This window comes from Cynocephalus volans, chromosome 4, assembly GCF_027409185.1.
Source record: "Cynocephalus volans isolate mCynVol1 chromosome 4, mCynVol1.pri, whole genome shotgun sequence".
Classification (NCBI taxonomy): Eukaryota; Metazoa; Chordata; class Mammalia; order Dermoptera; family Cynocephalidae; genus Cynocephalus; species Cynocephalus volans.
The window spans coordinates 74,491,133-74,512,908 of NC_084463.1; the positions used below are offsets into that span (position 1 = coordinate 74,491,133).

General features: G+C 32.5%; 1 protein-coding gene across 1 annotated transcript in view; it reads right to left on the bottom strand.

Moving 5' to 3' along the window:
• CNTN5 (contactin 5) overlaps positions 1–21,776 on the bottom strand; it is a 473,778-nt gene that overhangs the window by 437,120 nt on the left and 14,882 nt on the right. Inside the window, exons 3-4 of the mRNA XM_063094835.1 lie at positions 11,365–11,488; positions 11,061–11,236 (exon numbers count right to left, since the gene is read on the bottom strand). Coding sequence (XP_062950905.1) covers positions 11,061–11,236; positions 11,365–11,488 — 300 coding nt within the window. The remainder of the gene's footprint in view (positions 1–11,060; positions 11,237–11,364; positions 11,489–21,776) is intronic.

A 21,776-nucleotide genomic window follows, 5' to 3' on the forward strand; every position in this document is an offset into this window, starting at 1 on the left:
TGCAACAGTAAGAGTAGCTACAAACTTTAGGTGCTGGAAATAGTTGGAAATCAACTAGGATATCTGTATATTTGTAATTCTAAGGCTAGGCCTTTTCTAAGGTGCGTATAATTGCAATAGGCTGGATTGTGTTTATTTTGGAAGATAAAACCAGGTAGACAATATTACTGATACTTCCACAGACTTGATGTATTCCCCAAATTAAGTATGATCTGATGACATTGATAGTCGAACTGCATGAATTCTATTTATTTTGCCTCCCTTATAATTAGGGCTATTTTTACTTTCATCTGCACATAATAAAAACCAATATAAAGTCCTCAACATAATATGAAAGAATGCATTCCTTGGTTTATTAGAAAAAAAAAAAACCTTAGAATGAAAGCCATTGGCATGCATGTTCTCTGTGTGCCATTGTTTTACCATAATCAGGGTGAACAGATAAATCAAAGGGTAGCTTTGTGTGAACACACAGAAGTATAGATTTAAGGCAAAAAAACAATGACATAAATGTGCATTAATTACATCAGATGTATGAGGGTACTTCAAAAAGTTCATGGAAAAATAGAATTAAGAATTTTTTTTAGGACCCTTGTATTATGCAGATTATGTTTAACTCTTTAATCTGAGCTGTGTGCCACAAGTAGGATAAATGACCTTTATCATTTAAATTTTCACATCCCAAATTAGACATTATCAGACCACTCAGCATACGCACAGAATTGTTGAGATTACTTAAGAGATATCACATGCAAAACCTCTGCAAACATTAGGAATATTATTCCTCTTATTTTATTAAGAGATCTGGATCTAGAGTCAGATAGAACATTCAAATAGACTGTCTATTTTATGAACAAAGATAGCCTTGCTTTTTGATTTCTAAAAGGGTGTAAATCAATTAAGAAAATTTGGAAAATACTTCTAGAAATAACTTCTAAACAAATCCCTAAAAAAAAAAAAAAAAAAAAAAAAGCAGCATTAAGCTAGATAAATAAAAACACTGCCACAGAGTATTCTCTAAAGGAAGAAACATAATCCTATTTTTCAAGGTTTTTTTTTTTTTTAATTAAGATTAGTAAAACATTGATAGCTTTTTCAGTTCTCAGTGTTCTTATAATGGAATTTAAAAAAGAATAAGTCAAACTTCCTAGACCTGCTTGCATATTCGTCCACAGGGACTCAAAAACTTTGTTTAATAAACATGCTAGTTCCATCCCGGCAATTACACTATTTGTTATTTTGTGAATTTAATGACTGTTTGTGTGATTCCATGAATTATAATTTAAATAAATCTGCTACAGTTGTGATTTCTTAGGTGGATGATTTACTATGTTTATGAAAACAGAATTGATATTAATGACCTCATTTGATGTTCTTTACTGACAGTTTATAGACATATTTTTGGTTATTCTGTTGTGACAGAAATGATCCTTTTAAAAAGCTATTTAATTTCCCCTATGCTTAGGGAAGATAATTTTCTAAATTCATTCACCTATTAAGAGTTGGGAGCTAAACACTTTCTTTTTTTTTCTTATTGTGGCCTGAAAAACAAGATTTTAAAAAACTGACTGCAAGAGTAAACTATTGTTTCTGGATCTTGTGACATGAATTATGGCAGTGGCACTGTGTACACACCTTAAATGTTAACAACTAAAATATAATAACATTTGCACATAAATTCTCAAAGAACTTAAGAGCAGGGTTTGTTGCTCAGTTTGATAAATTCTGTCACTATATCATAACTCTAAGTTTTCAGCCCAATGAGGCTATGAAATGGATTGGAAACTTTCCTTGCTACTAAGATCAATAAAGAGATGTTGCTAGCATTCAGGAATCATGTTTAATAAGGGAAGTAAGAGAACTTTCTTCTATCTGCAGTCAGAGTTACATCTAAAATCACTTTTTAGAAAAGGAACTTTTATATACTTCTCTGAGATATCTTAGTTTGCCTCAGATATCTATTATAGTATGTAAAATACTACTAATAAGGTGCAAAATAATATGAAAAGGTATTACTACACCTAAAATCGATCTTAACACCTGTATTGAAATTAATATTAATTATTTTCATTAATACCATTAGACTTATTAATATCATTTAAAATGTAGTAATAATCTCACTATTATCTATTTGGGGCTTTAAAATTTATAAAATATTTCTGCATGAATTGTCTTGTTTAATTTGATTCTCTATTATAATTGTTAGAGACAGCTGTGTATGTACTTCATCCTTCTCACAGGTCTCAGAAGGGATTCTTTTGGAGGTAGTGACTACTGTGGTGCTGGAGGGTATTTCTTTCAGTCAGTCACTCATTGTGCAAGCACTCACTGAGTGAATGATTCACTCAGTGGTGATTATGGCCCTACATGTTAGAGTCTGGGTGTTAAACTAAAAAACAAAACAACAACAACAACAAAAAACTGTGAATCAGGCATAAAATCTATCCTCAATGAGTTCACAGTCTAGTTGTAGTGGAGTTAATGGTGAACTTGGAATGGCTCTAGCCATTGTCATAAATAATTGCACTGCAATATTACAAGAAATAAATATAATAAGGAACACATGAGAGAGAGAGAGACATATTACTGAACAGCAGCCCAGCAGACAGAGAGAACATGACACTTACAGACATGGTATCATAAATGAGAATAAAATGCTTTGAGAACAGTATATAGTTCAGTACAGCCTAAAACTTATAGAGAAAGCTAGAAAAACATAGATCAAATAATAAATGGCCACGAAGCCACTTGTAAGACTATGCACTTTAATTTGGAATGGATTGGGAGACTTTAAACATTTTAAGGAGGACAGGCTGGTCATACTAGTGTTACTTGGGTAGGAAAAGTGAAGACAATAAAGGACAGTAACTCTTGATCTAAATACATTCATAAGCCAGGCTTAATGGCTTATAAAGTGATTACCATGCCCCAATAAACTCCATATTTGCCCCTTAAATCCCACATAATATGCAGAACATAACATCAACATAGAGAAGTTATCCTTGTCTCATCTGAGTCTAAACTTAAGACTATAAACAGCATAAATATAACTTTCAGAGGTACAATTTTATCCAACTTCTTACAGACTAGATTCAATGTCCAATGTTTGAGGTTCTCCTAAAAAGGCTGTGAAAGATGGTAAGGCTGTTTGAATCTGAGCCTTTCTACAGAGATGCATAAACAACATTTACAGTTTGAACCAAGTCTGACAGTGTAATGGGCTGAGGAGACCTTTCATGAAAAAGCTCCTGTTCAGATACATAGCCAACTTACAAGGATTTACAATGAGAAACTTCAGCTGCATCCCCAGGAATTGACGAAAATGCTAAATTTGACTCAAAACAAAAACAAAACAAAACAAATACAAAACAAAGCAAACAAAAACACTGCAGAAAGCTCACCTAGAAACAGGCCATGAATTTATAAGGGCTGAGGACCTTCTGAGCAATGCACAGATAATCAGTCAGGCTTGATTAGGGAAAACCAAGTTATCCTCTTATTTCCTCCATCCTACATTCTTAGGAATGGGGAAAAATATCAGTTTAATCTAACTACCATGTGACTCTTTTACTGGATGTTACAGAGTTATAGCAAGAGTATACTGGTTTATAGTTCTCTTGAGATAATAGCTGTATTTTATTGAAAAAATAATTCAAGGTTCTATAGGATATGGAATAAAAATTAGTGTTGAAAGGATCAAGAAAATATTTCTAGAAATTTTATAGCTCCCTGGCTGGTCTTAAGGTTCTTTTACTTAGTTTAAGTTTATAGGTTAAGATGTGAGAGTCTAGGCTGTAAATTTTTTCTAGTTTGGCATAATATTTAGTACAATGAGTATCTTCTATATGGTAGAATATTTCCCTGGAAGAAGATAAAAATCTAGAGGATGCATATAACTTACGTGGAAAGAAGAAATTTATTTCACTAATTAGACTCTATTTTTTTTTTTAGCTTCATCCTCTGTACTGATTCCCTTCTTTCTACTACCAAATACCATCATGTTTCACTCTCATGTCATGTCAATAAAACATGTTCATCTTCATTTCTGTCATGGCCAAAATCAGCATCCACTGTAATATTTCATACTTTAATGCCTTGAATTCTGATTTCTGTTCCTATGACTACTGAGATTGGTCTTCAAGGTCTCAAAATCCAAAGGTCATTTCTGAGTGTTACTTTAGCATCTGACATCAGTGACAGTCCCCACCTTGAAACTTTGAACACCATTTGGATTATACTTTACTTTATTGGCTCTCTTCTGCACATGTCAGGTTGTTCTTATCTCCTTCACTAGCTCTTTTTTTTTTTTTTTTTTTTTAACCTTTCAGGGCATAATCATTGCTGTTCCTTTGAGTCAGTTAAAATTCAATGTCCAAGGCTGGGTAATACATATTCTGCTCCAACTTATCTCTCAAATAAATGATTTTCTTTTTTTTTTTTGAACAAAATTATAAATAAAGTACTCATATTCTATGTCTGTCCCTTTGTTTATACATTTTTATATTATATTGTTATCTTTATATTTACCAGGGTCGTAAGTCATCCTAAGATGGAATTCTATTTTATCATGTTTGCCTGACACTAGTAGTGAAATTTAAAACATCTGCTGTTCTTTTGTGCCATGGAATTTTTGTGCTAGGGTAAGGTCTCCCAGGACATTGTGCTAAGAATTAAAAGCAATGAATTAGGTAAATGTACTTGAGCAGTAAGGGTCAGAAGATTTATGTGTTCCTTGATCCTGCTCTTTTCCTGTGTTTTCACACAACTTGAGTGAAAAACTGACATTTTAAATTTCTAAAAACAAGATGAGGAGCACTCAAATAAAAAAAATCCTGTTCCAAGGGAGACAAGTAAAGCCATTTTGCTGGAGGTCATTTGTCACATATGGATAGAGTTATTCACAATTTCCATAAATAATGAAAATAACTAGATAAACTTTAAAAAAATAAAATACTTGCAAATTTATAATTTGTGTAATAGAATTAAGGATCTGAGGATACTCTACCACAGATTTAAACATTAATTCACTCAATAACTTTCTTATAAAGCATAAAATTACGTATTTTTATTTTCTTTCTTTGATCTCAATCAACTAATTAAAACAGTAGTTATTATATCTATTAGGACCAGAGTCATCGTTCACATAAAGGAACACTAAAAAACAATATTTTTTGTGAGTAGTGATTCCATTTAAGAAAAACAGCTGTTTTACATATGGAGGTAAAATTACAACCATTAATTTATTTTGTAAGAAAAAGCTGATATTTTTATAATTAGTAAACTTATTCATGCCAGTGTGACTCATTTAGATTAGTATTCAAATGATGTCATAAAGTTATTATGTACAAAGCCTCATAAACTAAAGAAATAAAGCTTTGGATACACTGTGGAATTAGTGATTATTCAAATAATTTCATTAAATGTTAAACACTAATAAAATGTAGTTTTAAAGCCTAAGGTCAATTTTACTTTAGGAGAAAAAGTTATGAAAAAGCCAGAGTAGTAATTTTTGAGTTTTATATGAAAATGAAAGATTAAATTAAAGGGCTTATATACAAAGTCTACAAAAGCCATATGATCTTTCAAAGAGTTAAGGAAGTTATTTTAATCAACTATTTCAAGAAAAACTATTGGAGTATTCTGGATCTAAATCATCTAAATGCTCCAAAAAGCACTATGTTCAAATTTAGATATGAACTATCAATTTACCAAGGATTGCATATAAAGATATTTTTGAAGCAAGAGACAGCATGAAGAGATTTTATTCTTGATTCATTTTATGTTTGACTTGCTGGCATGAATTATTTCTAAAAATCTCAGCTTTAGAGAGATTTCTATGTGCTTTGGATTTCTGAAGGATGTCTGAGGAGAGTGCAGTGTCATATTATCAATTCCAAATTCTCATCAGCATGGTAATAGGCTAATAGACTGATAGAGTCTATATGGTGTATTTATTCTTGGTTGTCACTGAAGAGTAATCACTACACTAGGTGAGGAAACTATCTTCATGACGAACATAAGCTCCAGGAATAAAATATATTTTTTCAAAAATAATCTTATTGATTACCAGTAACAATCACCTCTGACAACAACACTACAACTTTGTGTTTATTTATGTTTTCCTTTCTGAACTTAAAAACCAGTTCACAAATATGACTTCTCCACCTCCTCAATATTTACTATACCCTTGTGAGGTATATATTTATTAATGCTAAACTAAAGTATTAACATTAACCAAGCTAAATCATGTTTATAAATATTCATTTAGGGAGAACTTAAAATGAAAGATCCTCATGGGTAGATATTTAAACATGTGAACAGTAGGTTAGAAGGGACTGTGCAAGTTTGCAGCAGCTGCTCAAACCCACTAGTTGCTCAAATCAAAATTAGAAAAAAATATACATATCAGCAAATGTAGTGAATAACTTCATGATTGTATTCTACTTACGTTTAAAGAATTTATTTGGCTTTATGTCAGGCTAATTAAACTTGCTATTAAATTGATGTAGGGATGTTATTGAGATCAGTATATAAAGCCTTGAATGAGAAATTTGTATAAGAACTTGTCAAGAAAAGATTTACTTCCTTTAAAGAAATGGGAGGCAATTAGAAGCCTTTAAGTGTTTTTATTTCTCTTTTTGCTTTGAACGGTAGAAATCTCCATGAACTATTTCTTTTGACCACAATAATTATGAAATTTATGGCTACACTATCTTGACCTCTTATTACAAAAAATTTTTACTGGTGCTATATTTACTTATTTATATATTTATCTTTCATTAAGCATATATCTTATATAGCAAGTCAAATAAATTACCTTTGGGAAGAGATAAAGATTAAATATACTAATGAAATAAAATATTATATAACATACATTTGCTGTTTTGTATTTGTTGATATGTTGAGTGACAATGGAAACAAAACTTTAAAGGAAATTAAATTTGCTTTACCCTTGTGTAATTTTTCACACTCTACATATATCTTTTACTCTTGCTTCATTTCCAGATAAAAGGTGCCAACACTCATTTCCTTATTACCGTTCTCAGCAAAAGCCAGTACTTATGAAGATATTATCAGCTTTTGATAATGGCCACAGTCATCTTTGTCCTGTCTCAAATTCACTTAGAAAATTTAGCTTTCAAGGTCTTAACCATAGATCATCCAATAAATAAATAAATAAGAGAGAAAATAGTGTATTAAAAGAAAAGAACATAATCAAAAATAATCACACACAAAAATTACTGTAAGCTCCCAAATTCCACATGTAGAAAGGGACCCAATGTACCTTGAACTCTTAAACTTTCATAAGGAAAATTAAGTGACGTATTAGCTAGATTTTAACAAGAACAAATGCAGAACACTGTGATTACATACTTATTTTTGTTCCTAATATTTATTTTTGTTATATCATAAAAATGTTAATAAATTGATTATAAAACTGTGGTTGATGAAGCAAGCATATAAGAATTTTTAAAAAGATTATAGTATAATTACAGTTAAGAAGAGAAATTGAAAATCAAATTGGGTATGTCATCAAAGAAATATAATACATATTTACATTAAATAGGAAAAGATTGAGTGCTATTAGAGTTTGATTACAGGTATTATCTGTAAAATAGATTTACATTTTACAGCGTAACGACTCATATGTTGGTTATGAGGATGAAAAAAGCTGATGTATTTAAAACACTTAGAGCACTGCCTGCCACAGAAGTAAGCATTCAATAAGTATAAGCTATTAATGTGAGGTTGAGACCTTTGAAAAGCGATTTTTAAAAATCTCTGTCACTAATTTGGTTTAGCAAAAACGTTATTCTACCCACTACCAGTACTTATTTGGCACAATCCGATATAAACCTCTAGTTCCTAGATTTTAGTCTGTAGCATTATGGTCATTGAAAAATAGCTGATTCTATGCTTGGCTGGGGAGGTGGGGGTGAGTAAGGGATCAAGATGTTATTAGTGGAAAGCTAGAATATTTTAAAATAAGAGACAAAGAAGCTAGCATTAAGGGACTCTCAATAGCCAAATTATGACAGTTTGTATATGTATATTAATAAGTTGAATCTGCAAAAAGCCATCTGACCCTAATAATACTTAAATGTCAGAACATTTAATACAATGCGTCTTTGTGTATAGACACACACATGTAATCTTAACACAAAAGAGAGAGGTCTCTAATAGAATATATTTAAATTTTATAATCTTTAATAAATAAGGTATTTCTAGTACAGGGATAACTTGATTCTTCTGTTGAATATGTACCTTTTGTGAAATATAGATTAGTACTGTTTCCTATTAATATAATTACGGGAGACTTATTTTGTTTATTTAACATTGTCCAATAAGTTTTAGAATCACATTATTTCAATCAAAGGTATCATATTTCAAAAGGCAAAAGCTTACGTAAAAGCTGAAAATTTAAAAGGTGTCATTGATAGAACAAAAATAATGTTTAATTATAAAACAGTCCCAGTCTGCTGAACAGGTTCCACATTTGAAAGGGGCAACCTGAATTCAGTTGGTTGATAACAAAGAAACTGACTTTGGATTGGGTGATATGGTCCTCCTGTCTGCTTGATTTTAGAATATCACGATATCACTAGCACAGTGTAGAACAGCACATCTGATGAAGTTACTGTACAATATATGATAAAATTATGTATAAAAAGTAAAAAAAAGTTTTGCAATCATTTCAGTAATTTATGAATTTTGCCTAATTTTAAGACATTAAAATAGACTAATATATATCAGACTCCAATATTTAATAAAAGTTTAGTAAAATTCGATTAAATATACTTTAATAATTATTTACATTTATTAAATTTATTAGTTTTGAAATATTAGTTGTGAAATAAATATTTACATTTTTAGATAAATTGTGGCTAGTGGATATGAAAGAGATTAATGATTTTAGCTTTAAAACATTTAAAAAGTAATAAGCATTCCTTCACAAAATCCCTTCAGACATTAAACACTCTAGTAGCAATAAATAGTTGATATGAGCCTGGACATAAGAAAATCGTGGTGTAAAGGAAAGTCGTCACGAAATCTTTAAATCTCACTTTATCTTTGTATCCTTTCACTTCCATTCAAAAGCCTCTTTTTTTTTTCTCTCCAACTTCCTACTTCATTTTCTCTCTTTAATCCCCAAACTATCCTGATTCCCAGAATCCTATAGCACCCACACTCCCACCAAGACATAACAGAAAGCAGGTTGATCAAGTCTCCATCCTTTCTCTCTACCAATCATATTTGCATTTTTTTTTCTCAAAGATCTCCTGGAGAAAATGTAGAGCTGGACCTAAGGACTTAATTTCTTAAATATCATATGTATAAATGCAATGGCAGCTAGGTGGGGGAGCAATTTTGGGACAGAATCGACCTTTCTTATGTGAGTTACGGATGGCCTGCTTCAACCAGGTACCTTGTGGGTTCTTGTGCAAATCTAACGCATGGCTTGAGTTAGATGAGGGGTGGAAGTAGCTCAGGGTCATAAGATGCTACTGTGAATGCATGTGCATCACTACCCAGAATGTTTAAGTTGAAAATAAGCAAGCACTGTCCTATACCATGTTGAGGACAGCTTCATTCTGAGTAGGTAAGATTCGTAAGTGTCATGCTTTCCCATGCCTGATCTTTGAACTGTAAATACTGGTGCCAAAGTGCTCACTCCAGGTGGAGGTGAGTATGAGATGGCTGTGACTGGTCCTTGCAGGAAGCCTGGGAAGGCACAGGCATATGGACACCTGGGATAAATAGATTCCTGCTCTAAAGCACACAGAAAAAAACTTGGCATAATTTGCTGCCACTTTGTTAATGTGCATATTGAAGATATTAGGTTATATAATATGCCACATAATATTTTCTAAAATAAAAGAAGTGTATTTAGGCTGCTATCTTGGTATCTTTGGCACATGTACATGTAAATGTACCTATCTAAACTCCTTAGTCAAATCTACTTTAAAAGGTAATGTTAAATTTTTTTAGGACCTCACTCATTGTTTTCCAAACAACCCATTATCCATCCTTTATTCTTTCCTTTTCTCCTTCACACTTCTACAATAGGGTTTCTGGATTCTGGGTTAATCAGAAAAGATATGTGAGGAAGATTATATAAAGAAAAGTTAATTAGTATGTTCTTCAGGATGTATTTTTTACTTAAAAATTATTTTGTAATAGTTTATGTAACTAATACAGTCACATATGATTTATTAATACAGAGATTCTTGGCTTTCCTTTCTACTTTTTAGAGATTGTAATCCTCAAGAATTTAAATTCAAGTACGATTACTTACCAATGAATAATCTTAAAGTTTTTAACCTGGTAGTCTATCCTCAACTTGGTGCAGGTCCTCATCAACAGTAAAATAATTTCAAGAGTTCTTAAGGAATCAATGCATCGAATTAATCAGATACCTGAGGTACTTTAGAAAATGTTTATATTCGTATATATGTGTATGTGGGTATAGTTTATATAGAGTACCTTTTTTCCAGCACAAAAATTGGGACACCTGGGAACCACTAGGGTGTTTCAAAAAGTTCATGGAAAGATTCCCATTACCTTTTAATTATTTTTCCATGAACTTTCTAAACACCCTCATATAGTCAAAATCTGAAATATTAGCATTTCAGAGGCATTTCCTTTGCTACCTGACTATAAGCAGAATTTTTAAAATACGCTATCTTATGTTCTGAAGAATCTATAGCAAATAGTGACTATAACAAACACTATAACAGAACAAAAGCAGATAAATAAATATTTTAAAAAGCAGGAAAAAAAATCAGATTTCAAACGATATTTGAATGTGAAAACTTTATCTGACTTTACGAATGAATTTGAACTTCCCAGACTTGTACATCAAATTTATTTTGAAAAATGCCAATATTTCAGGAGATTTCAAAATATCCCAGGAGAAAATGCATTGTTTGCACAGTTCTAATCCTTGCCATGGTTTTAGCACTATTTTTACTTTTGAGGCCTTAAGCTTTTGCTTAAAGCTTAAATATATATACACGCTATATATATACACACACATAAATATCATATACTTTACTCACAGGCAAACTGAAGTATAGCTTCTCTGCTAAGAATAGTTCCAAAAGTGTTGGTTGCCAAACACTGATAATGTCCAGAATCCTTTGCTTCTGTTGGATTGCTTATAATGAAGGTGCCGTCTATCAAACTGTAACGATAATCACTCTCCAAATCTATTTCTGTTCCATTTTGAAGCCATCTTATGAAAAATCAGAAGACAGATACATAAAAATCACTGGAGGAATTATAATACTCCCTGGAAGTGCCAAAATCTCATTGATGGAAGTATTTTAAGGCTAAGAAACATGATTAAGAGTGAATTTCTACCTGTAACTGGGAACTGGGTTGCCACGAGCTTCACAAGTCAGTGCTACCTTCTTTTCATCAGAATCAGTAGGAAAAATGATATCATCCGGTTCTTGCACAAACACTGGCCCATAGTCCACACTTTCTGTAAGGACCAAAATGGATGTGTATGTTAAAACTCTTCAAAGTAGCAAGACATTTTGTTTGCTTGTTTTTCTAGTATATTTATATTCAAATTTCTTGTTCTTTCCTTGTAATCAACAGGCAAAATTTCCAGGAATAGTTAGAAAATTACATTGTCTTAGTAAATTTTAGAGACAAACACAATTTGTCTAATAGACTAAAAATGCTTTTTAAAGGTATGACATGTGTAATTGAAAAACAAGCATCCCAAACACTGATGTACATTTTTTGTTTTCATCTTCTAAAGCAGGCCAAAGGAAAATAATAATACAAATGTTATTTTTAAAAAGCTAATAGTTTGTAAACCTTCTAGAATGTTAAAAATAATACACAATAAAAATTATTGTACTTTAATATAATAAACAATATTCATGTATCACTGCCTGGGAGCTACAGCTATGAAAATGTTGGTCTTCGTGTATTTTTAACACAGTCCTTTCTTCAGTCATTCACTCAAGCACTATTTTGTGTTAACAATGCTGGAGTGTAAGGAAAAAATAATTGTAATGCAAATAAATATATTTGCATGGAATAAGTGAAACACATCCTCAAAAATGTCAAATTACTGAGTTAAAATATCAAAAATTTATACAATTAATTGTTCAATCAATAGGTAGATAGAGTAACTAAGACAATTACAAGACAAAATGCATAAAAAGGGGGGGGGAGGATCACTTAAACTTATTGCCTACAATATGCCAGATAGCAGATTTTATTTTATTTTGCTAGGTACAACTCAGAGAAATCCTATCTATGGCAAAGGTAATTTGAAAGTAATGAAAATTTCATGGAAAAAGTGAGAATAGAATTGACCTCAACTGTCAGCTTGGATTGAGTTTTAGAAATTATGAGTAAATGGGCTGGTGGGAATATAAGTCATGTTAGCCTATAGCTATGTAAGGATGTAGAACATCATGTACATATCTAGGATCTATAGTGTCCTGAATTGTAAGTTTGAGAAACAGTAAAACTTTTTGCCATAGTTTTATTAATTTTGAATTTGATTACACAATGGCCTTGATCAAGGTCAGCCTCATCACAATTTACATTTTGGGACAGATATTCCTTATTGTGGGGGGCTGTTCTGTGTACTGCAGGATGTTTGTATTGCAGCATCCTACAATACCCTGTACTCACTAGATTCCAGTAGCATCCCTCTCTAAGGTATAATAATCAAAATGTCCCTAGACATTGTTAAATGTCCCCTGGAATCGAAACCATCCTCCTTGAAAACCACTGCCTTAGGTAAATGAAGAGGGACGATTCCAGAAAGGACATATTTTCAATAACTGTAGTATGTGGCTGGAGGTATACATACTCAGTGGATAAACACAAGATAATAGCAGAGAAGAAGTGCAAGAATGAATGTCCCAAGAAGCTTGAGCTTTAAAAAAAAAAAAAAAAATTACTGGAGGGGCTAGCCAGTTAGCTCAGTAGGTTAGAGAGTGGTGCTCATCAAGACCCAAGGTTTGATCCCTGTACCAGCCAGCCTCAAAAAAAAATAAAATAAAATAAAATAAAATAAGTAAATAAATAAATAAAAATAAAAAATTACTGGAAAACATGTACACTCCATATTTAGAAGAATGGGTTCAGAGTAAGTTGATGTGCTTTCTTTAAACATATCATAATCTCTTTGTTTGGGCAAAGAAAAACAAAAGTGTTCATAAAATTCTAAACATTTACCCAACAGAAACTGAGAACTCACAATGGGCATGCATAGTCAATATTTTCTAGTCCTAGTCAATATTTTTGAGTCCTACATAACTAGCTGAGGTTCTTAAGCTACAACAAGAAAAACTTACATCCAAATAACCAAAATGTGTTTTTCAATACTCAACTAAATTGCTGCTCAATTTCCTTAATTGAATAAAACTTGTATTCAATAAGAAAAAAGAAATAAATGATTAGATAACTGGAGGAAAATACTGTCAAAATTTTGTATTTATTGCTGCATCGCAATAAATTTATAGAAATTTGGAAAAGCACATAAAACCTCATCAAACTCTGAGAATTAAACTGAACTTTCATATATATGTATTATTTTCTAATTCTCTGAGCTCAGCGTTATAATTATTTCTAACTGAAATATGAAAACTCTGAGGTTCTGAGAGTACGTCTTCAAAATTAGCCACACAGTAAATAGTTTATTTTAACTACGTTTCTCTGGTTCCAAATCTTATGTTCTAAAAATTATCAAAACAGGACAAGAGAGATAAAGGGTTATCAAGCTAGGGAAAACCAGAGGAGTAAGTATGGGCCAAATAATAAGAGGCTAGGCTGAACAACAAGGGTCTGTTATGCCTGTCCATACTTTATAAAATTGCTCTTTGTTGTTCATGTTATTTCCCTATTAGGGCATCTTAGCCCTATTCAGTGAGGCTGAGCCAATGCCTCAACCCAAACGGCAACAAATACAAGGGTACTTCATAAAGTTCATGGAAAGACTTGTATTATCATTTAATTCTATTTTTCCTTAAACTTTCTGAAGTACCCTCTTAAACATATTAAAAATAAATTAAAAAGTAAAGTATTTCAAATGCCATCTTAAGCAATCTCTCTTTTCTTTTCTTTTTTTTTTCTCTCATAGAAGTAAAGTTTATTGTAAGCGGTACAAGAGCACATATCTATGTAGAGCTTCCTAGTCCCTAGCAAAGAGTAATCAGTGATGATTCTTCTTCTGATGAGATTAGTTTTTAAGCTCCATACCAAGAAGGTATTATTTTATAAATACACTCAGACAAATTTTTGATTCATTCCCCTGCAATAGTAAATTCCATCTCCTGATCATGATGATATGTTGTTTGAAGCTGTGTCCTTACATTTTGCACTTTTCAGCTTGATGTAATCTGTAACTTGTGAAGATAGACTTCAAAACTTATATAATAGTAAATCATCAAAAAGATCTTGACAACTAATAAATCAAAATCTTTCCTTAACCAAGTGGAAACATTTCAGACATTTGCGTAACAAGCAGATGCCATCACACACAATGTTAATTTCTCATAGGAGCAATGTTTTTGAGTGGGTTTTTTCTTTATCAGACCTTTTATTAACAGACAGCTAGATAATCTGTAGGTGGTTGAATCGACAATGCTAATGATTACTGTCTGTGAAAGGTCAGATTCATACCTCAAGAGCGTTCTTTCTTCAGAAAGAAGAGGATTATTTCAATTTGGAAATAATTCTCTGCTAAAAAGGATGATAAATTAACACATACACTTACTTCCACTCACTTCCCCTCAAGTTTATCTCCTAAATTTTCTCAATTTTCTTTATTAATTATAGTTCACAAATTTTGTTTAGCTGTAGTTCTTATTATTATGACATTAAAATTTAATATCTCCTCCATTTCTAAATTATTTATTTTCTCCCAATGAAAAGCTTGTATGTGATATATTTCTTGTTACAGGGTGAAGAAAATCTGGGGTTTTTTTTGTCCTTATAATTGAAGACAACTTGACTGGGTATCAAATTAGCTGTCACTGTTAATTGCACTAATGTCTTTGTATATATTCTTCCACTCTCTGATGACACTGAACTTCACCGTGGTGAAATTAAAAACTCCAGTCTGACTTTTCTCACATCTAAGTGACTGAATTTTATGCTTGGATGCCTATGGGACTCTGCTCATCCTCAAATTTCCAGAATTTTGGTGGATATATCTTGGTGTTGGTCATTTTGTAATTTTTTTTTCCTGTGAATCAGTTGGCCATTTTAAGTTTTCTTTTTCATTTGTTCTGTTCTCATACCAACTAGGCATAGCTTTTATTGCTTTTTTTTTTTTTTTTGAATGCCTTCTCTGTTTTCTCTGTAACAGCTTTTATATCTTTATTCTTTTCCTATTTGACTTTTTTGAGTTTGGTCACTATGTTCCCAAATTTTCAGTTGCCACTATGTTACTACTAATGAGTGTTTCAACTCTTTAATGGATTTTTTCTCTTCCATTTATTTCATGAGCTCCAATACTTAACTTCTTACTGTCTTCTGTTATCATATGTACTTTGATTTCATGTATTGCCTCTTTACACGGTTCTGACAATGTTATTGTCTATAATATCTGAATTGATGGACAGTTTTTGTCTGCATTTACCTTATTTTCTATTTGTGTTGTCTGTGTGGTTCACAGAGAAGATCTTTAAGTAAAGACTCTGTTTATAATTTACTGATTTCTGAGTCTCTGGACTCCCTCTCCCCTGTCTCCTCAATCAAAAACTCAGATTGAAAGAAATAAAGATGGCTTGTCAGAGTGTTTTTTTCTTTTAGTGCCTCATTCTAAATGTTCTGAAATATCTTCAGTTATCGGTCCACTTCTTCACAGCCTCCTTCAACCAGTTGACTTTTTTACACTTTTTTAAAGAACAATTGGATACAAATTTTCTTTAAGGGTATTTTATCTACTTTCAGGGAAATTGACATTTGCTCTGAAGTCTGAGGACACAGGCATTTGTTGAATATGTCTTACCTCACACTTTTCCGGTCTACTTGTTTTTTCTTGTTTGAATAGGTAACATTTTCAGTCTGTTTTTTACTTGTTTGTTTGTTTGTTTTAATTGTATTTCAAAATAGTAATGTAGAATGAAAATGCCTTTTCTACCATCTTTAGGCTGATTAACTTGTTAAGAAATTCCCAAAGCCATTTGGGTAGTTAAACAAATATATTCACAAGTAAAAAGTGACCTTTATTTCTTTTGAGCTTCATTTCTTTTCCTTTGAGTGTGGGCTGGACTTAGTGACTTGAAACTAAGTGACAAAGCTTAACTAGAAGCAAAACTCATGGTATATCACTTCTGATATTAGGTTATGAAAGTAATACAGCTTCCTTCTAGGGTGCACTGTCTTTCTTTCTTTGGTCACTCCCTCAGAGAGAAGACAATTGCCATATCCTGAGGACACTTTTTCAGCCTATAGAGAGACCCACATGGTGAGAAATGGAAATATGTGGCTTGGCCAAAAGGTAGCAAGAGACTGAGGTCTATCAACAACTGCATGAGTGAGTTTTGAAGTGGATCCTCCCTCAGTTGAGACTTTAATGAGAATGTAGATGCAGTCAACAGCTTGGCTGCAAACTCAAGAGAGACCTTGAGTGAGAACCAACCTGGCAAGCTCCTCTCAGGTTCCAACACCACACAGATTGTGAAAAAAATGCATGGTGGTTGTCTCACGTTGCTAAGTTTTGAGGTCACTTTTTACACGGGGATAGATAACTAATTGGTCGTTTTTTTCTTCTCCCTAAATTACTTCTAAGAAAATGAGTTTAAGGAAACCATAGTTATGAAATCTATGTACTCCTCAGGAAAAATAAAGGCTAAAAGTATCATTTACAAAGAGTGATACTTGAGAAAGTAAAAATACTTGATTTAAGTTTTATTGTAATGCTATCATGGAGCCTTAGCTTTTATAACTGGAAAAACAGTTTTCTATCCATTTCGCTCATCCTTTCTAAAAATCTCTCTGGGTTATTTATCCAGTCTTAGGTTGATCGTTTCTAGTAATGTATGAGGTCATGATAGGTAATTGTTTTATTGTTGAGATTGTCTTAAAGTTTGTCTGAAAATAAAAAAAATAATAATAAAAATAAAAAAACCCCATAAGTTGGTGTCTTAGATGAGATAGTTTTTTTACTCAATCCTATTCCATAATACATTTTACTCAAGATTTTCTGATAATTAATTAAATATGTATGTCAAGAATAACTGATTAATTTATGGAAATTGCTGTTAAGATTAGAATATGAAGGTTCTACTAAGCATATCTTATGTTTTACTAATAGGATAGTATGAGGGATGAGAAATTAACTTAACAAAAATGAGTTTTATTTTTTTTAAATTAAGCTTTTCCTGTATTACCTATAGAACTGGACTTGAACAATTTTAACCATAACCAATCAATAAAGAAAGAAGTGTATCTTAAGACCCTACTTATACTTGATGTCAAAATTATTAGTCACAACGAAACATATATGTCACCATCGGTACAGTTATTTTTGATAGATTTTGTTTATTCACATGTGACAGGGACTGGCTAGATGCTCAGTAATCCCATTTTCTCTTCCTGGGAACCTCAGGACAATTTTATACCCTTTCTTAGGATTGGCCTGGGGCCATGAGACTTGGTTCTAGACTGAAATGACTGTGAAATTCACACTATCCACAAGAAAAAGCATGCATCATTCTCTATGCTTTTTCTCTTTGTTTGTCAACTAGATAAAGGTAAAGGAGCAGAAAATGTCAATAAGGCCTTAACAGTTATCAAAGTTATTAGATAGACCAAACCTAGTTTTTAAAATCTCCACATGGAAAGCAACTCAATGAATAACCAAATGGAATGTGATGTAAATAAGAAAGAAAGGTGTCATGGTGTTAACAAATAGTTTGTTATGGTATCCAGAATTTCTTGTCTTGACTAATATTATAAGCAAAATCATTTTCAAACTATTAAAGATGTAATTTGATTAGGAAACAATATCCACTGAACTGCAAATCATCATTAGATTACAGAGCTCTGCTCACCAGTTCAGGCTTCTCGATTACTACTTAGCTAAACTATATTCCCAGGCCTAGGGCCTATGACAGGAGGTATTCAATCAGTCAGTCTTATATCTAGCTTTACCAGTTATTATGCTCCAGTTTTTAAAATTGTTTTCTCACTTAATCCTTGAGTTCCAATTCTTCTTCATATGTTCATGTTCTAAAAAAGAGTTTTCATTCTGTATCTCTATTCCTAAATCCTACTGTTATCCCTTCTAGAAGGGCCAGTGCTATTGTATAGACATTTATATTATGGTTGTACTGTGGTTCTTGTTTTGTATTTTGTTTTTTTTAAAAAAAGATTTTTTTAAAAAACTATTATTGATTATACATATTTCTGGGGTACAGATTGACTATCAGTATTTGTGTACAGTATGTGATGATCAAATCAATGTTATTAGCATGTTCATCATTAAAAATCATAATTATTCCTTGTGTTCCTTACGCAATTATTTTCTCTCCCCCTTTCCCACCTCTAGTAACTATAGGTCTCTTCTTTCCTTCTGAAAGTTCATTGTTTTAGAGTGTTTTTTCTTTCTTTCTTAGCTCCCACTTATGAGTGAGGACGTGTAGTATTTCTCCCTTTCTTGACTCTGGTGGGGAAATTTATACCACACATACCCCAGCCCACATGGGAACCCTCACCCCAGCCCCACCACACAGTCACAGTTAAAACCAAATCACCTCACTTTTTTTCTTTGCTCAAGCCATTTTCAGACCGGTGTATCCTGCTCTCCTCTGAAAGCCTCATGCTGTGAAAAACAAATCTTTTCATAACCTTTTGGTTTATGTGTGGCATCATCATTTTCTACATTTGAACCAATTTTAGGTTGTGGGGTTATTGATCTCACCCTTCACAGGGCAACTACATAGCAAGCAAGGGCTCACTCATCTGGGTAGAATCCAGAGTCTCCTCTGAAGAGAACATATAATCTTTGGAAGGGTTTGCATCCATGGAAGCAATAGGTCGGTCTTCAAACAGTTAACTGAAATGTGGAAGGTTGGCATAGAAGAGCAACTCCTGCTTTGCATCAGAAAAAGAAGATACGCTGTGGGATCATCTACGTTGTTGGAGCAAGCTGGCCTTGGCTATGGGGGCATGTCACGGGCTAGGTCTGAAGGTAAAATCAGAAATGTTTAAGCTATACTTGTAAATCATAAAATCATATATGTATATTCTTGTTTCTCCTTTCTCCTTTTGTTTTCACTGAGCTTCAGAAACAACTCCATCCATCCTACTCTCAACAACCCCAGAAAAATAATCTAGAATGAAGGAAAAAGGCTGCACATCCATCTAGCGATTCTCAAATTCCCTTGGTAACAAAATGTTTTATCCTCTCCCTTTATCATTTCTAAATGGAATTACTGAATACTCTAATCTACCTACATGTAAATTTTTAAAAAAGTAATAAGACAAATAAAAGGGAAATAACTTATCATAAAATAGTACTTAATTCAATACATAAATTTTCAAGAACAGTTTTGATAAAAGACATAATGAAGTCATCAAGAGTTTGTTTTTGTTAACAAAATCCCCATGAATGCAGCAGCTACAAATAACAACTGATCCAGGTGTGCGGTGTTGTCTATTCAAATGTCATGAACAGCATTGGTGTTAGGTAATGTGATTTTCTAGTCAACAACTCTTGGTAAAGCTCTGGACAGAACTAAGTATAATCTGTTGTAATGTACACAGTTTTTGTATCAACACATCCATTATATTTAAAAATACCACATACGTAAAGTAATACCAAGTTAGATTCTCTTCTCAGATAATTATACTTTCCGCTCACAAGAATGTCTGCCAGGACATCTAAGAGTCCTGTGCATTACAATTATAGGTAATTTAGCATTCCTGGTCTCTGCTCTCTAAATTAAAGTAACATCTTTGAATCACTGAGACAGCCAAAACTACCCTCATAGATTTCTGAAACACTTCTGAGAGGAAGGTGCTGCACCTTCTGAGAATCGCTGGGTTACAGCAATAAACAGGAAATAATGGCTGCCTAAAGTTCGTTGGCAGTGGTCTTCCATAAGAGATTCCTGAACAGGAAGATCAAACTCTGCTGTGAGTTATGACTCTGGGGGTCCATCTGCCTTTCTCCAAGTGGAGTTTCTTGGAGCACTCATATGCTGTTTTGTTATGGAGACAATAGTTTCCCTTGTAGAGTCCTGTCATAGAATTAAGTTAGTATCTGGCCCTCTCTAACTCCTTTTGAGATTTCTGCCACTCATTGATAGTTTACCCAGACACTAACTTCCTTCCTGCCAAACATTTTAAATATCAACTACACTTAGATTACTACAGCCAGGTTCTCTAGAAAAGCCTTGCTTCAATGGTGTTAGATCATTATATTTTCAATTGTTTTCCTGGACCGTGACGCAACATTATCATGCCTCCCTGGACTCTAAACTTGCTTTTTGGATCAAAACCCTCTTTTAAACAAATATTTCTGTATTTCTACTTCGGTATTTCTCAAGAATTACATATAATTCCAGGCCCTAACTCTCTCCATCTGTTGGTTAGCTCTAATTAATGGCCCTATTTAGCTTATTCATGTAATGTGACTTAAGGGTATCAGTAATATAATCTAGAGGAAATATCAGCCTATCATGTCTAATACAATTATAAGAAATGCCTTTTTAATATTATAGTATTTTATGAGATAATTTCCCCAAATTTTGAAATGTTTAATTAGAAATTGCATTTTATGATGGCATTCACCATTGTAATGTGAGAAGAAATTTTCACCCTGTGTCAGTATCTAAGATGAATTCTTAAAGCATATCCAAACCTTCCTTTAACTTTAAGTTGCCTTTCAATATTGAAATTAAGTTTCTTTGTGAAAGTTAAGCAAGTACAAACTGTCATTATAAAATTTTCAAGGACTTCTAAGAATTGAAGAGCATTATTTATTAAAGCGTATTGTGATGAATGTTTCATGGATAGTGCGGCATTATGTTGTACACACAACATAAATTAACAGACTTATAGATTTTTTTGGTCATTTTCTGGTGCAGCTATAAAAGAGAGGTCAAATGATTCACAAATGCTATTGCTTATGAGAATGGTCAAAGTACACCAACTGCAGGTAACAGTCACAGGATGCAAGACCAACAGGACATCTTGTCAACAGAAAGAGGGCATTGTTCTCACCTCTGTTTCACTTGTATTCCAAAATAAACAGTTTAGTTAAAAATATTCATGCAAATATTCTATCATGGTGTAGAAATGAAGCCTATATTCAGATGTCAAGAACGAGGAAGCAATCCTAAACTCCTAGTAAGCTTGCACTGCTTTAAGTTCTAAAGGAGATTAAAGAGGAGACGATGAAATGGTCATTACTCAGATAGCATATAGTTAAATTGAAGAGAAAAGCATACTAATAGAAAACAATAACAATGGCTTTAAAAATTATGAATACAATAAAGAATATAATCATAAAGTTCAATAAATGGTCATGAAGTTGTAAGGTTTTTATTAGGAGATGGTCTTTATTTTTAAATTGGGAAAAACTGGCATGATCTGTTTTATAAAAGTGTATCATCACCTCTTTTCCCCCTCCCAGAGAGAATTATTATTCTCATAAAACATCATGTAAATTTTGTGTGTCTCCTAAACAATTTATTAGAAAAGAGTATTTTGAGGAAACAAAAGAAAATTGTCAACACAGTTTACTTTGAGTTATGATGCCATTTCTCATGTACCAAGTCAAATCT